The 18,302-nt window shown below is 43.1% G+C and overlaps 1 protein-coding gene across 2 annotated transcripts in view; it reads left to right on the forward strand.

Moving 5' to 3' along the window:
- Positions 1–18,302, forward strand: part of LOC116943676 (polycystin-1-like protein 2) — a 143,908-nt gene that overhangs the window by 108,765 nt on the left and 16,841 nt on the right. For both annotated transcript variants that reach the window (XM_076067884.1, XM_076067883.1), the window contains exons 10-17: positions 4,166–4,288; positions 4,589–4,676; positions 4,944–5,044; positions 10,170–10,415; positions 11,591–12,062; positions 13,048–13,154; positions 15,514–15,774; positions 16,708–16,878. In XM_076067884.1, the coding sequence (XP_075923999.1) occupies positions 4,166–4,288; positions 4,589–4,676; positions 4,944–5,044; positions 10,170–10,415; positions 11,591–12,062; positions 13,048–13,154; positions 15,514–15,774; positions 16,708–16,878 (1,569 nt within the window). The remainder of the gene's footprint in view (positions 1–4,165; positions 4,289–4,588; positions 4,677–4,943; positions 5,045–10,169; positions 10,416–11,590; positions 12,063–13,047; positions 13,155–15,513; positions 15,775–16,707; positions 16,879–18,302) is intronic.

An 18,302-nucleotide genomic window follows, 5' to 3' on the forward strand; every position in this document is an offset into this window, starting at 1 on the left:
GGTCTTCGACGTGCTACTCGATAGAGTTCCAGGGGGAGTCTATCAGGGGACATCCTTAGAAGGTGCCCGAAACACCTCAACTGGCTCCTCTCGATCCGGAGAAGCAACGGGTCAACTCTGAGGCTCTCCCAGATTACCGAACTCCTCACTCGATCATGGAAAGTGAGCCCGGCAACCCTGCGGAGAAACCTCATTTCGTTCCCTCGTACCCCTGATCTCATCCTTTCGGTCATTACCCAAAGCTCATGAAGATAGGTGAAGGTGGGAATGTAAATCGATCTGTAAACCGCGAGTTTTGTTCGAGAACTCAGCTCCTGCTTAACGACCACGGAACGGTATAATAATGGGTTTTACCCTTTTAACTGGCACAAAAGCTGACACCTTTATTCAAGGCATCATGTTTGCAATAACCACAACACAAACAGTCAAAATGCAAACAAAAGAGACAACTCTGATAATAATATGCACTGTCCTTGAATTTGATTGGTCCACACCCGAGACGGCTTTTCTTAGAGCCTAGTCTCCAATGGTGTTGGACCAGAAGATGCCAAAAGGCGTACAACTCAAAAACAGCGCACTATCAGAGTATATAAATTTAGATTTAAAGCTTTCGTGACTGCAAGGATTCATCTTCTTTGGTTCTTTCGGTAAAGTCACGTAGAATGAGAATAAAATAATAAAAGAAGACAATAAAATTCTCACGACGTTTTGGCCACAACACAAGTAGCCTTCTTCAGGTGAAAGGTCAGAACTGTCGGGACGACAGAGCTTCAATTTACGCTGCTAAGATTCGCAGGGTCTTTTAAGCTCGGTAAGAGGCGTGGCGAGCCTTGAAAAAGGAGTTCACATATCAAAGCAGGAGAATTTAGCATTGAAAAAACTGAGGGATTAGCTTGTGACAGAAATAGCTGTGTTAAAGTCAAAGTTTACATATCCACAGAGGCATTTAGTATATGGATGCTAAAGGTCTCCAATTACCAACTACTATAAAGTAAACCATAGCGTCTTTTAAGCTCGGTGAGAAGCGTGAAGAGCCTTGACAAAGGAGTTTACATATCAGAGCAGGAGAATTTAGCATTGAAATAGCTGAGGGATTAGCTTGTGACAGAAATAGCTGTGTTAAAGTCAAAGTTTACATATCAACAGAGGCATTTAGTATATGGACGCTAAAGGCCTCCAACTAACGAACTATCATAAAGTAAACCGATGTTAAAAACTAAGTCTATATTCCCACCATCGTCCATCCCAGAAGAACTCCCTCATCAAGACTCTATACCATAGAGCCCAATGCATTTCCGACCAGGAACACATTGCCAGTGAACTCAAACACGTACACCAGGCTCTTAAGGCTAATGGTTACTCCAACTACACAATCCGCAAAGCCATCACTCCAGTCATGAAGAAGGATCCTCTTGAGGAGCCACTCAAAACCATCACCTTACCCTACATTGCAGGGGTTATTAAAAATATCTCCAAAATCCTGAATAAACACAAGATCCAGGTCCAATTCAACACAGTACATAAAATCCGTGATCTTGTTCCATCTGTAAAAGATGCTGTTCCAGACATACAGTACCCGGGCGTTTACAAACTAAAGTGCCTCTGTGGTAGCAACTACATTGGGGAAACCAAACGACATATCTCGGACCGCATCCACGAACATAAAGCAGACTTGAAACACGGTAGGACGAACTCTTCTGCCGTGGCAGATCACTGTTATAATTCAGTGGGTTCACATGACATTGACTTCTCCAAGACGGAGGTTCTTTGCAAACCAACCGGCTACCATGAGAGATTCGTTCATGAGGCCATTCACATATACAAGCACAGAGACAATTTCAACCGAGAAGATGGATTCTGGCTTAGTTACCACTGCAAAGATGTTTTAAATCATTTCTGTTCTTAATTAATTGTATTTTTACGATGACCTTCAGACCGCAGCTCCTTCGCCAGCATTGACTCTTAATACCTCTCACACCATGGTTAATGGTATGGTTTTACAACATGGAGTATAATAGCGCCTCGCAGCTGTCTCTCTCCCCCTCCTCTGTTCCGACCATGGACGAACTCGTCCGTCTGAACGGGGCCCGTAGCTATCCGTGGTGCTAAAGTTGAGGGTAAGAATCCAGCCATTTTTTCGCCATATAGCATTGTGATATATAACGACTTATTGTTGGTAGCTTAGCTGATTGGAGAATATAGAGTTTATTGATAACATTAAGCTAATTTTTATTTTTTTATTTTTTATTGGTTCACTATATAGTACTGTGAATAGCTCAGATGTGTAGGCCTTGACTTCAACATAGTCATTTCTGTGACCAGTCACTAGCTAATCACTCAGTTATTTCAATGCTAAATTCGCCTAGTTATTTCAATGCTAAATTCTCCTGTTTGATTTGTACTAAGTGCCTCGGTGAATGTGTATGCTCTGACTTTAACGTAGCTATTTCTGTGAGCAGTTACAAGCTAATCACTCAGCTATTTCAATGCTAAATTCTATGCTAATTCCATTGTCAAGGGGTGCCTCTGCGGATGTGTATGCTTTAACTTAGCTATTTCAATGCTAAATTCTATGCTAATTCCTTTAACAAGGGGTGCCTCTGCGGATGTGTATGCTTTAACTTTTAACATAGCTATTTCTGTGACCAGTCACAAGCTAATCATTCAGCCATTTCAATGCTAAATTATATGCTAATTCCTTTGTCAAGGCGCTTTGTTCCTCTCACACAGCTTAAAGGCCGTGATCTGAACGTGGCTCTTTCACTCCAGCGCTGTCCTACCAGACAGTCTCGTCCCTTCACCTGATGAAGGCCGCTTGTGTTGTGGCCGAAACGTCGTGAGAATATTATTGTGTTATTTTATTTTATCAATTTATTACATTTATTATATTCACGTGATATAGACTTAGTTTTTAACATCGGTTTACTTTATGATAGTTGGTTAGTTGGAGGCCCTTAGCGTTCATATACTAAATGCCTCTGTTGATATGTAAACTTTGACTTTAACACAGCTATTTCTGTCACAAGCTAATCCCTCAGTTTTTTAAATGCTAAATTCTCCTGCTCTGGTATGTAAACTCCTTTGTCAAGGCTCTTTACGCTTCTCACTGAGCTTAAAAGATGCTGCGAATCTTAGCAGCGTTAATTGAAGCTCTGTCGTCCCGACAGTTCTGTTCTTTCACCTGAAGAAGGCTACTTGTGTTGTGGCCGCAAAGTCGTGAGAATTTTATTGTCTTATTTTATTTTATACTTTTATTCTCATTCTACGTGACTTTACCGGAAGAACCAAATAAGACTATCAGAGTATTGAGGGCTCGGGGTGAGCATTTACATTATGAGACCTCCTTTGCCAGTAATAATATATAGTAATAGGTTTTACCTTTTTAACTGGCACAAAAACTGACACCTTTATTCAAGGCATCATGTTTGCAATAACCACAACACAAGCAGTCAAAATGCAAACAAAAGAGACAACTCTGCTAATAATATGCACTGTCCTTGACGCCTTTTGGCATCTTCTGGTCCAACACCATTGGAGACTAGGCTCTAAGAAAAGCCATCTCGGGTGTGGACTAATCAAATTCAAGGACAGTGCATATTATTATTATCAGAGTTGTCTCTTTTGTTTGCATTTTGACTGCTTATTTTGTGGTTATTGCAAACATGATGCCTTGAATAAAGGTGTCAGTTTTTGTGCCAGTTAAAAGGGTAAAACCTATTACTATATCTTGTTACTGGCAAAGGAGGTCTCATAATGTAAATGCTCACCCCGAGCCCTCAATACTCTTGATAGTGCTCTGTTTTTGAGTTGTACTCCTTTTGGCGTCTTCTGGTCCAACACCATTGGAGACTAGGCTCTAAGAAAAGCCGTCTCGGGTGTGGACCAATCAAATTCAAGGACAGTGCATATTATTATCAGAGTTGTCTCTTTTGTTTGCATTTTGACTGCTTGTGTTGTGGTTATTGCAAACATGATGCCTTGAATAAAGGTGTCAGTTTTTGCGCCAGTTAAAATGGTAAAACCTATTACTATATCTTGTTACTGGCAAAGGAGGTCTCATAATACCATGGAACGGTACAGTGCCCGCAAATGTGAAATTATTATATTGCAGTTGCCATTGGCGTGTGTTTAATCCTTCGTTGGAACTGCCGTTTGTGTTTTGTAGCTCACAGCAGCGCTCGTAAAGGCAATGGGCAGTACAAACATGTCCCTCAATAGTGCAAACGCGATTTTGCAATACACTCGTGATCTGAGCCAGATGGCAGAGTATTTTACAAATGATGATCAGGTATGCACCGCCGTAATGCACCACACATTTGTAACAACATTCAAATGCGAATAACCAATATTCTTGCCACATTTTATTGAATAATACGTATTTCTCAGTTATACACAAACTGTACGAAAACATACCATCAATTTTAACCTATTCAAAATCCCATTTTCATCATTACATCATGGTTAAATGAGTACATGATGATAGTTTAAGGCTCAAGAAAATATGTTGGGAGTTTGCAACGAGCAAAAACTACTCCCCATAGTGTACGTGTATTTGTTTTACTGTCATTGCTTGCTTCATGTGTTTCAGACTGTTTTGCTGGGACGTATTACCAACGCACTAGAGAGTATGGATAGTCTGACAACTGGGAAAAGATCCGTAATGAAAGTAACCAAAGGTAATGTAAACCATAATAATGTACTGCCGTATCATACTTGTATACACAGATATTAAACGATCAAAGCAAAGTGGAGCAAAAATGTGTACAATGACTACTTATCCAGTAAAATATTACCATATTTCACTATTTGGGTCAACTTTTTTTACTACTTAAATGTATATACCGTAACTGTCGACACAGAGGCAGATACCCTTTGATGAATACGATTAGAAATAGATCCATGTGAATGTTTTCATTTCACGAGGCTTATCTTTCCATTGGCAGATGCTTTCTCCGTGTGCACAGCGGTAATCGAGAAAATGCTTGCAGAGCAAAGTAGCTTGGACAGAAATAGAACAAAGAGGTCCTCAGCTTACACTCAGGCGGTACGTATTGCTCATGAATTCTGGATATCCATTGAAGTTATTTGTTACACGTTTAATTTTTGGAATCGTATCCAGATGCTATTTGTTAAGGGATAATGTTGACCTGTTCTGCAAGCTATTGCTATTAAAAGCCTCGAGCAGCTGCTGTCCAGTCTCATTATCATGAGGAGCTTTGTGGGATTTGCCTTGGCTTGCAAACTGAATCTGCTTCGTCACTGCACAGCTGCGCTATGGTGACTGGAAAAAAAAATACTCTACTCGTGCCGGTCAATCAAATAAGTGACCACTATTTAATTGGAATAACTTTAAAAACTATAGTGTCATTCATGGAATGCATTGTGATATTCTTTGTGATATTTGCCTACTATCAGCTGGTTTTGACTATTTACTTTACCAAATGTTGCCACCCTATTCTGGTGAAAGTTTCCCTATATATAATAATATCTCTCAAAATAAAAAAATATATATAGTTTTACCCATACTATCAGCCCCATGGCCTTCTGGGAGTGCACAATGTCAGCAGCATTGATTCAGTAAAAGCAAACTTGAGACCCATTTTGACATAGCATCCCTTCAGTAATCAGGCTTGCTTGAATCAATACTGGTAAACTACCAGATGTAGTCATCTGCAAGGACCATCTCCTTAAGATTTGGGTTTTAGTACTGTAAAATGTACTGCATTCATTAGATTGCTATGTTAGTGTAGTTTTCCTTTTAACCTCGTGCATTTTCAGCTTAGTGTCTGGCATTATTTTGGGCAAAGAATAGCCCTGTGTTTAGCAGATACAACTCTGTACTGGAATGCATTGGGAAACACGCAAAATGTCATGTTTTATAAATTTAACATTTTTTTTTTCTTGTTGGGCATCTCTGAAACTACTGGGAATCTGTGAAAAAGAGCTGCATAGCTCATCAGATTTCTCCACGATGATTGAGATTTGGATTCTGATCCTTGTGATACAATTGTACTATAATATTCCAGTGTCACCGAGCAAGTTTGAAAATGTTATGATGCAGCAAATAAAAAAAGCAAATGACTAATTTAGTATTAATATAGCACATCTTATCTTTATGAATAGCTGAAATTTTTAGAAATAGGCAACGTGTAAATTTGCCATTCCAGAAAGAAAAAAATACATTTTGTAAATAGGTTTTCCTCGCTTTACGCGGTTTCGGTTTGTGTGATTTCGTGAATATGCGGCTAATCTATTTTTACCTAAAATTTGCGATGTGGTTTGAATTCACTCAAACATGGCTATGTGGTCGGACGTGGGACATTGCTTGTGTACTGCGTGCACTACTCGGTAGGCGGCTGTCTCGTTCGGTTTCGCTTTGTGTGCCCTTTTTTTGGAATACATATACGACTGCCGTACAAAGCGAGGGGAAACAGCGTATAAATTCATGAAATATATAACCATTTATTTGATATTTAGACATAATGGTAAAAGTAATCTTCTTCATTAGACCTCCTTTTCCAGTACAAAAATCTGCATTAACCACAATACCTGCAGTCAAAATGCAAACAAAAAACATACTATGATAATATATGCATTGTCAGTTTAACACGTAGGCTTTCGCGACCAATATTATTCATAATAATGTTTTTTTGGTTAGTTCGCTTTATATATATTTGAGTCATTAACCTCCACCACCCGACACGGCCAAACAGTAAAAAAATGTGTCACGTTTACAAAGGACAAATAGTTCACTACTTTAGCCCACCGGTGTGTTGAAGAGTGAATCAACATCATTTAAAATTTGAGTACGACGTTTCGCTGGTAATTACGATTTTTTGAATTTTATTCAGCTTCTCAGCGAAGAACTCAAATAAAGAACGAGGAGCCGCCCCCTCCCGCGCGCCACAAAGGCCCCACCCGGCCACCGACACATCCGCGAGACCGGAATCACCCCCGCCCGACACAGCACTGGGGCGCATGTGCATGGAGGGCCACCTCCCCTCCAGCCACGCGCGACCTCGCCCCCAGGCGCCCGTAAAGCCCCCCCCCCATCCCAGGCACTGTCCGTTCCCGCGCCGCCCCCCCCCCCGTCCTCCCGACCTGAAATTCCAGGCGCTCTGTGTCCCGCCCCTCAGCCGGCCGGCGCGGTACACTCGTGTACTTCCCACCACACTCTCCTCCTGACACCTGGCCCCACCCTATCCCACCCTGGGCAGCGGCCAATTCCACTTTTCCCATGCGGCTTCGTATCCCAGCCTCACCCAATCCACCAACCTCTCCAACAACCTCCTTGCCATGTAGCACGTTTCCAAAGGGGACATCTGGGACCCATCCAGTTCCTTCTTGCGCGCCTTCCATAAGGCCTCCTTTGTTGCGCCTATTATGGCCCACGCCCGGTCCCTGTCCTCCCCTCTCACTCCCCGCAATTCCCCCCACATGTCCCACGTTGTCACCTTCGTTGGGGCGAACCGGGCTAACAGTGGTTCGCTCCGCCTCCACACCTTCTGTGCAAAGGGGCATGCCACCATCACATGTATAGCGCTCTCGTCCACATTGCAGCCCCTCGGGCACTTGGGGGTGCGTGCCATTTGGCGGGCGTACATGAAGCCCCTCGTCCCCAGTTTGTCCCGGACCGCCAGCCAGGATAGGTCCCTCTGCTCTTTTGTGCGTGCAGTCGACGACGTGTTCCTCCAAATTTGCCGGTGTACCGCCTTCCTCGCACCTGGCACCTCCTCACAGGTCTCCCCTTCCTCCGCCTCGGCCCGCACCTCTCTGGGGTTCCACTGGCCCCCCCACCGGTTCAGGCCGTGCTGCTCTATATAGTCCCCCACCACTTCACTCAACCAGCCCCCCGGCCAGTCCAAGGGTGTGCTCCTCTCCGCTTGGGTCATCCCGAGGCCCCGCAGGCGCCACGTCAGGCGGTACCTCATGTAGCATGCCGCCTTGCCTCGCGGTTCTGCAGAGGAGAACAGTCTCATGGCATTACACACAAAGATCGAGATCAGGGTGTATGCCACATTTGGGGCGCCCCTCCCCCCGTTCACAACCCGTTTGCACAGTATCGCTCTCCTTACCCTCTCCATCCCTCCCCCCCAGATAAATCCGAATAGCATCGATGTCAAGGCCCTGACCTCCCTCCTACCAGGTGGGAATACGTGCGCCAGGTGGTTTAGCGTTGGCAGAATCTCCACCTTCACCACCATGATCCTCCCAGCCATCGTGAGCCATCTCCCTGCCCACTTACCCAAACGTCCCTTCGCCTTCCTTATCCTTTTCTCCCAGTTATGTTCCGCCGATCTATCCCTACAGAAGGTCACCCCCAACACCGTGATCTCTTCCGTCTATAGTCTCAACTCCGGTGGCCGACCCTCGAACAACCTCGAGTCCCCAAAAGCCATCAGTTCGCTCTTCCTCGTGTTAATCTTTAAGCCGGAGGCCGCGCAAAACCGTCCCGTCTCCTCCATAGCTCTCCACACTGACGCGACGTCCATGCATAGCAAGGCCACGTCGTCCATATACAATGTCACTTTCCCTTGCTCCTTGTTGCCCGGGATTGTCACTCCCCTTATCCTTTGGTTATCCCTTATTGTCTGCGCAAGAGGTTCCATGCTCATGATGAACAAGACCGGGGACATCGGGCACCCCTGCCTCACCCCGGACTCTACTGGGATCGCCCCCGAGCATTCCCCATTGATCAAAAGCCTAGCCCTGAGCCCACCATAGAGCCGCGCCACCCACTCCAACAGGGGCCCATTCACTCCCATTCCCTCCATCACCGCCAGCATATACTCATGCGACAGGCGGTCAAAGGCTTTGTCCAGGTCCAAGCTCAGAATCCCCAGTGGACACCCCCTCTCTCTTTCCCCTTCTATAGCCTCCCTCAGCACCACTAGGGAGTCCGCGATCCTCCTCCCCGAGACCGCGCACGTCTGATCTGGCTCTACCAACCCCCCCACCACCTTCCCTAATCGCGTCGCAACTATCCTCGCTAAAATCTCATAGTCCGTGTTTAGGAGTGTAATTGGGTGCCAGCTCCGCAAGTCCCTGTGATCCTCCTTCCCTTTATAAATCAGCGTAACTAATCCCTCCCGCATATCGTCCGGCACCCGGCCCTCCTCTAAAGTCTCCCTACAGATTTGCAACATGTCCTCCTTCAGGTGCTCCCAGAACTTGACGTAGAACTCCGCTGGGATACCATCCGGGCCCGGGGTTCTATTCCTATTCAGCCCCTTCACCGCCTCCTCCACCTCACCCGGCCAAATCTTCTCCCCCAGCGCCTCTGGGTTCCCAATCCTCCTCCCCAGTGCCCCCAACAGCGCCTCCTGCTTCCCTCCATCTGTTCCTTTTCTCCCATACGCTCCCTATAGTAGTCCTCTGCTATACTCGTCATCCCTGCGCCGTCGTCTGCCTGCCCCTGGTAGAGCTTACCAATTCCCTGACTACGTTATCACCCTCCCTACATGCTTTGAAGAAGAATCTCGTGCATTTCTCCTCCTCCGTTGCCCGATGAAGCTGGATGTAATTACCAGCGAAACATCGTACTCAAATTTTAAATGATGTTGATTCACTCTTCAAAACACCGGTGGGCTAAAGTAGTGAACTATGTGTTCTTTGTAAACGTGACATTTTTTACTGTTTGGCCGTGTCGGGTGGTGGAGGGTTACGGCACATTTATATATAACGCGATCTAACCCAAAAACCTTTATGAATATGCATTGTCCTTGAAACTGATTGGTCCACATCAAGGGACGGCTTTCTTTTGAGCCTCGACCCAATTGGTGCTCGACCAGATGACGCCAAAAGGCATACAGCTCAAAGACAATGCACTATCAAAGTAATGAGGGCTCGGGGTGAGCATCTACATCATTAGACTTCCTTTGCCAGTACCAAAATATAATAATAGGGGTTTTCCCCTGTTTTTTTTGCAAAAAACTGAAACCTTTCTACAAGGATTCATATATTATCATAGTATGTTTTTTGTTTGCATTTTGACTGCAGGTATTGTGGTTAATGCAGACATGAATCCTTTTAAAAAGATTTCAGTTTTGTTGCCAGAAAAATAGGGAAAAACCCTATTATTATAGTAATCTTCTTGCCACACAAAATAGATTGACCCTTTCCGTAATCTGTACCGCATATTTATGTTAAATTTTAATTATTTTTCTTAGTCTACATTCTTTGACAGTGTTTACCAAACAATGCTTTTGCTGGGAGCGCTGCAAAACAAGAAGTCCGAACCTGGTGAAAAAGCAGTGGGTCTCAGCTCAAGGTCTGTATCCACAACAACCCAGAAGGTCACTGGCCATAAATTATTCAACTCATCGTGGGAGACACAAGATGGGAGCAGCGCTTCTCTCTTTCCACTGAATGATACCAAACCGTCTATAACACCGACCATGAAAATGAATGTACAGGTAAACATGCAAATGGTGTGCTTTATTTTAATACTTTAGACATTACTTTAATAAATTACAAGGCTCAATATTTAGAACGCATACATTTTAGGTATTATACTTATTTGGCCAAAATATTTTTTCGTGAAAATTGAAATGGCCAGTTCCAATCGTCCCTGGTGCATTTCCAAGTGCTTCCCATTTGGCGAGAAAAGTCAGAATTACATTTTGCAATTGGCTGTCCTTTAAGTGTGTGATTTGGAAATATATACTTATCAGCCTGCCTAGAATAGTGCGCATATTGAGTATATATTTGATCTGTGGTTAGCAGACTGCTTTGCGATCCATGTCACCTGGACCTGATTGCAGGCCATGCACACCCGGTTTCCCTGTAGGTATCCAAACTTGGCTTGAGACAGAGTTTTTTGTCATGATGGAATAATTCAAATATACATCTTCTTATTTCGTATGGATTAATAACAGCAAATTAAAGATGTATTTTTAGATCACGTTTCGATCGCAACACAAGCAATCGTCATCAGTTGGGACAACCACAGCAAGAAAAAACTGCTGTGGTTGTCCCACCTGATGACGATTGCTTGTGTTGCGATCGAAACGTTGTGATCTATTAATTTTCTACCTACGTGACTTTACCGAAAGAACCAAAGAGTATGGATTCTTGCAGTCACGAAAGCTTCAAATTAAGAATGTATTTTTAGATTTGTTGTCCACTTAAATTGTCTGTTCAGAAGCAGAGTGGATCTCGTCCATTCCACCTTTGAAGGAGTTAAGACACCAGTGGAGTATTTGCAATGCGGTCGATGGTTTGGGATTCGTGGCCACACTCGTAGGCCGCCGAATCTTTGATACACCATTTGTGCATCGGGTGGCCTCTTCGGTCATACCCGGTCCTGATTCGGTCGATGGTTGACCATTGGCGGCGTGGAGGGTTGAAAAGGGGAGGTTCGACAGTATGGTCTTGTATGAGATCTTTATTTTTGACGTTGGTCGCAGTCCAGGCTTGTTTCCATCTCTCGCCTTCATTTGTATTTGTGGTGTGGAGTATACTTACTGATGACAATTACTTGAAAAGAAACAGCTGGCTATTTATTTAAATACATTTGAAATAAACGTTGACAAAATCACTGTTACAATTATACACTGTATGATAAACTTATTTGTTGTATCTTTTAAAGATATCTGCTTTCAAGGAAAACCCATTTGCATGGAATAAAGATTCTCCTGTAAACAGTTCAGTCGTCAGCCTGCAAGTGAGTGGGGAAGATAAAAACGTGAACATGTTCACTTTGATGACGGTTAGCAATAATAAAATTTCAGGATCTAAAGTAAACTTTTTTGTAGAAACAAATAACGTTTCAGCCTGTAAATCGTTTATCGTTAAGGACGGTGGCTTTGCAATCATATTGGACATTTCAAATTCTCGTGATGTCAATGGCAGACTGGAATTATATTTACGTTACAATCAAGCCCCAGTGGTTGACCTTCCAGAATTTGATTTTCACTTTGTCATGGAGTCGAGAGAAGCGGCAAGGAACAAAGAACGACATGAAGGAACAGGTGATTCTGTGATTCGGACACAGACATCATTTTTCATCCCTGGCAATGAAACCAATGCTGGAATTTATTATATTTTACTCAAGAATACTGGTAAGGCGTGCCTAACACATTTTATGCATGTTTTATTGAGCAAATGTGCTGTATATATTAAAAACCTGCTCCAGGCTGGATGACGAGAGCACTTGGGGATCACTGCTGAAATCCTGCATATAAATCTCATGCTACCTTTCCACGTTGATTTGGCATAGGTGCTTGGGGTGGTTAATTTTGGACCCAAAAGCAACAGCACGGTTCTGAGCTGCCCCCCACAAGCCATGAGGCTCCGCGGGTTCAGCCCCCTCCCCCTTCACTCCCTCACCCCACCCTTGCCCCCTCCCTCACAACAATCCCTACAAGCAATTGATTGTAATCTTCATAACACTTTTTGAAAGTCTTAATATTAGCTTGGGTTAGGCTAAGCTATCCCAAACTCTTCCGTTGTTGTAACCTTTCTGCTCTGTATTTTAAACGAACACATGGCTCTGAGCATGGACTCTTGAGAGGGATGCCAATGAAGGGTGCATCTGTTTCCGTGTCGAGCCTGTGACATCGCAACTGGTTTGGAGCGGCAGTCCAAGTAAAAGGAATTGGCACCTCTGATCGGGTGGGAGGAATTGATTTGTACACATGGTACTGGTACTGTATTGTGTTGAACTCGGTGTACAGCACGATTTTGATAGACCTGTTCTGACTGAGACGTCCGGGCTTGGTATGTCAAAAAGGTGGCAAACCTAATCACAAATGATAGCACAACATCCAATTATACTTTATTTATATAAGTCAAGCCCAGCTCTGCGAGATTATCTGGCAGATATACACACATGTCACTCGTGTACAGATTGAGAGAATTGCAGTGGATACATAGGATATGCTCTTGAAGAATGCTGATTTAAAAATGGTCTTTTTCTTCAGTTTTTTCCATTTTCAAATGTTATTTTTCCATGAGGTTTCACAATGAGAAAACACCCGAATCTTTACCTAGATGCTAGCAAGACATCTGTTAACTTATGCTTAATATTTTTATGCTCTTTGGCAGGAAATGAAACTGCAGGCAATGCCACAAATGTGAAAGTCAGAATAAGGACAACTGCCTGCAAAGTGTGGGATGATGTTAATGGCCAGTGGAATTATGACTTGGCACAAGTACGTGTTAATGAATAAAACAGTGACACATTAGAGACCTTTGTCACTCCACTTCTGGATGCATGTTGAACTTCTTTCCCATCGTATGGGCAGTGTGGGTGGGGAAAGGGGCAGGACCATTTACAATATTATCTGTCACTGTGGCCAGGAATAAAAACAAGGTCGCTGGTTTCATAGCCAATGCACCAGGGTAGAGTGGGTAGTTAGTGCACTGGGCTATGAGTGCAAAAATCTGCATTTGATTCACTGTCACAATGAACACAAGCGAGGAGCGATGTGTCAAGCAATCACGAGCATGACTTGAGATCTTCATCCAGCAGTGGCCTGAGAAGCACTGAAAAATGTCCGAAAAGAATTACACCTTAAAAACTAATATACTGTTTGTTTAAAAACAAGTAAAGTTGCACATGTTCTGTTGGAAGTTTTATAGAGTGGAATTCCACTCATCTCACTAGGGGAGGATACCCCTTCCGTGGATGAGTGGATAGGCAAAGTTTTAATTCTATGATTCGAGCATTCTTGTATGTTTAACTATTTTCGCACCATACGTAGCCAACATTACTCCCTTTATGTGCAAAACAGTCACGGATAAACTCATATGAACTAATTAATTTAGCTACCGTTCTGTCATTTCTTGCTATTACCTGTAAAATTGTGAATAAAAAGGAGTGCTGATCTGCGATAATGGGAGGGATAGTAGATCATCCCGACGCGACAGAAGTTCCAGATTAGAGGACTGTGGATAAGAGGGATGCAAATGTGAGGAGTTGCACGAATTATTAGACATTGTTCAGCAAAGTCACGTAGAAGGGAAACAATAAAATAAAAAATATATATAAAACAATAAAATTCTCACCACGTGTCGACTGCAACACAAGCAATCATCATCAGGTGTGAAACCCACAGCAATAATTTTTTTAAAAAGTGGCGTTTTTTTAACGTTAGCACCACGGAGAGCGATTTGACAGTTTGTTCAGATGGACGAGTACATCTATGTTCGGAAAAGAGGAGGGGGGAGACGAAAAAAATGGATGCGAATTATTAGACATTCTGGTTCCGTCTGTAAAAGATGTGATTCCGGACATACAGTACCCTGGCGTCTACAAACTAAGTTGCCTCTGTGGTAGTAGTTACATTGGAGAAACCAAACGACATGTCTCGGACTGCATTCGTGAACACAAAGCAGAGCTGAAACACGGTAGGACCAACACCTCGGCCGTGGCAGATTACTGTTATAATTCAGTAGGCTCACATAACATTGGTTTCTCCAAGACAGAGGTTATTTGCAAGCCATCTATCTGACTACCATGAGAGATTCGTTCATGAGGCTATCCACATACACAAACACAGAGACAATTTCAACCGAGAAGATGGATTCTGGCTTAGCAATCATTGGAAGGATTTGATAAACCATTTCGGGTCTTAATTGATTGATCACGCTTAAGGTGGCTTTCAGACCGCATCCATTATTTTTCGTCTCCCCCCTCCTCTTTTCCGAACATAGATGGACTCGTCCATCTGAACAAACTGTCAAATCGCTCTCCGTGGTGCTAACGTAAAAAAAAACCGCCACTTTTTTCAAATTTTCTTGCCGTGGTTTTCACACCTGATGATGATTGCTTGTGTTGCAGTCGAAACGTCGTGAGAATTGTATTGTTTTATATATATTCTATTTTTATTTTATTGTTTCCCTTTTACCGAAAGAACCAAGAATATGAATTCCCGCAGTCACGAAAGCTTTAATCAAAATTCTTCAGCAACTTTAAAGTACAGTAAAAAAAGAAGTAAACCAGTGGATTTTGTGGGACCATACCTGAATTTCAAAGGCAAACTAATGAGCTGAAATCAATAAATGACATAACCAAAAAACTTCCACTTTATCTAAAAGTGTCAAACTATTGTAAATAAAATTTGACAGCCGCTTTGTGTCATTTATACTGCACATGGTAAATAACTTGGTAATCAATATTAAAGCCATAATAAATATTTAAAAAATGCCAAAACGTGTACTTATTCATGTTTTTGAATAATGGAAAAGGTGCATCCTAGCGCCACCGTAAATGAAACAGTCTGTGTGATACAAAGCACCACGAAAACGAACGGACTGCATTCACCACAAGGTTAAAAGAGTATCGTTGAATCAAATCACGACCAAGAATTGTGATGAGTCAGCACATTGCGAGTGTAACAAATCACGAGATGCCGACTTATTTGATCTGTTTCCAACAAAATCTACACGTAATCCTTTTCCTGTCATCAGCTAGTTGAATGTATTGAATTAATGATTAATTCACATTGAAACAATAATTTTTGTTGTAAATTAATTTGTAATGGCTTCACCTTGATATGCCTTACACAGGTGCACCCTAACTCCACAATGAACAGCACCGTTTGTGTGGTTGGTGGAGGTCACAAGGCCACCACAACGAACGCCGGTCGCGAGCGAGTCTTTGTGGCGGCAGAGGTGTTAGCACCAAACACCATCAACTTCTCGACGGTGTTCACGAAGTTCGACCTGGTGTCAAACGGCGCCGTGTTTGCCGCTGTCATTGTGATCATCCTGCTCTATCTCATCATGCTGCTGTGGGCACGGAAGGCAGACATCAAGGACAACGAAAAGGTAACTGGCATGGTATCATTGTAGCCTTGTTTTATTTGTTATGTATGCATAAACTAAAATAAACTACTTTTAGCTTCCATCATAGAGGTTTTTGGGTTAGATCACGTAAATATAAAGGTAAGGCCCACTGAGCTATACAGAGACTCCTTTACTTACGAACGAGTTAGGTTCCAGAGGTCTGTTTGAAAGTCAATTTGTTCGTAAGTCCAACTTTACTCCTGTTGATTCCAAACATGTTGTACGGCATGTACACTAAACACGGGAATGGCTTTAAAAGTTGTATAATCTGTAGATGCCACTTGTTCTTCATGTTCTGCAGATGGAGATGTTAATTCCCTTTGGTGCTTGTGTTTCCTCTCTACTCTCTTGAAAAACTGAAGAAGAAATGTCTGCACAGTTGCTCTCTTCTTCTCTTCATAATTACATTTGTAATAGGCAATAGCATCATGAACAGCTGCCGACACCTTCGTAAACCTTTCAGTGTTTGGATCCATACCCAGCATTCCCAGCATAAATGCTGGGAAGCATAAATGCTGGGAATGCTGGGTAATGATACCGAACTTACGACTCTCGGTCTGAACATGCATCTGGACATATGGCCATTTCGTAAGTCGAATGTTCGTAAGTAAAGGAGTACTTGTAAAGCACTTTTTTACAAGCGACCTGGTCAAAAATGATTGCTCAACGAAGTGGCTTATCACATGGAAATTGAAACCGTCAAATACTCTAAACGCATGCTACTAAATGTGGAAGGAAAAACTGGAGGACCCTGATAAAAATCCAAGCGACCATGTGGAGAAAGACATGCACACTCTAAATATACAGGCATCAGGGTTGGGTTCGAACCCACTGACACGTAAAATAGTTTAATAACTTAATTTATTGCTTCTGTTTTTGCATCTTGTTGCGTAATGTGATATATTAATTTCGCAGAACAGGATGTTCTTTCTGTTCGACGTGGACGATGAGAACCAGTGCTTGCTCGTGCTACGAGTGGCCACAGCGAAACGACAGGATGCGGGCACGCGCTGTCGGGTCTGCTTCACCCTCTACTTTAGAGAGTTCGACACGGGGATACGAGAGCTCGCTCACCCAGAGATAAAGGTAAGGTCTAACCCTGTGTTTGGATCACTGCAAGGCCGTAATTATAATATATATTGGGGGGGGGGGGGGACACACATCCCCCCCAATATTAAAATATGCTAAAAATTCCCCCCCCCCCCCAATATATTGCTATCAACAATATATACCAAAAAATACTATGCTATGTAAATAAAAATAACAATTTACTAAACCTTGGCCACTATCTGGACTTGCCTTCATATAACAATGCATAGATTTCTATTTATATGATTGTGGTTATGGTTGTACTTGATTAATCCCTAATATCTGCCATTACATACAATGAAACAAGAAAAGGTCAAAAAGAACAAAAAAAAACAGAGCACTGTGATACAATACACTATTAGACATTATTGTAAAAAATAAATATAAAGTCCATCCCATGTGTTAGTGAATTTTTTTATATTTTAGGCAGGAAATTAGTTTTCAAATTTAGATATATTTTTTTCTGGGGGGGGGGGACCCCTAGACCCCCTGGAAGATTTGGTCCCCCCCAATGTTGACTCCATGGCTACGGCTTTGGATCACTGAGTGGCCAGTGTAGAAAAAAGCTGCAAATTGTCCTGTGTTGGCCTGCATAGTCCCGATTAGGGAAAGGCTGTCCTGGTGAATAATTTACAAACATTGGGATTTTGTACTGGTTGAGAATTTTCTGGCCTCATGCTTGACAAATTATAGGGGGAAAAAGTGGGGCCTACAAGCTGTCGGCTGGGCCACCATCAGAAAGGTTGCGGCCATTCGCTGTGAGGGGCGGTGGTGCTAGTGGTTCAGTGGTCGTGGCTGTAAGTGGACATGGCAGGAGGGAGGGGACTGCCAGCTCGTTTCTACCTGTTTGGGAGTTTGTAGCCAACCATGGGCTCAAATGACCTTCAAGCCTGGCACTACTAGAGCACAATAAAAATGTTCGATGTTCATATTCTACATTATCCATCAGATATAAAGATTACATATAAAAGTGGGCTGATATTTGTTGATGTTAACATTCTAGATTAATAGCAACTGAATTATGAAGTATAACCTTTAAAGTTGTAAATGTGGTGCCGGATGATAACGCTGTTTTGGATGTTAGCAATGCCATGGAGGGAAGGCCAATTCCAATTGGCTATACACCTCATAGCGTTTGGAGCCACAACAGCAGCCAAATAGGGGCTCTGGATGGGTTTAAGGGGCTGGTAACCCCTCCACCTTCAATTTAACTACCACTAAATGACGTAGAAAAAAATCTAAGCTTGTGCCGGAGGCCCCGGGGGGGCAGGAATCTATGACGTCATCAGGCCAAACCCCATTTGGTAGAGTGACGAGATTGAATCCTTATGATCGGGGTTTCTCCAGAAACGGCAAAAAGCCACTTCGAGTGGCCATTTGGAATGTTCGAATGCTCACTGTTGAGGGGAGGCTGCCATTTC

The sequence above is a fragment of the Petromyzon marinus genome, chromosome 18 (genome assembly GCF_048934315.1).
Source record: "Petromyzon marinus isolate PM22_M1 ecotype Great Lakes invasive population chromosome 18, UKy_Petmar_22M1.pri1.0, whole genome shotgun sequence".
Taxonomy (NCBI): Eukaryota; Metazoa; Chordata; class Hyperoartia; order Petromyzontiformes; family Petromyzontidae; genus Petromyzon; species Petromyzon marinus.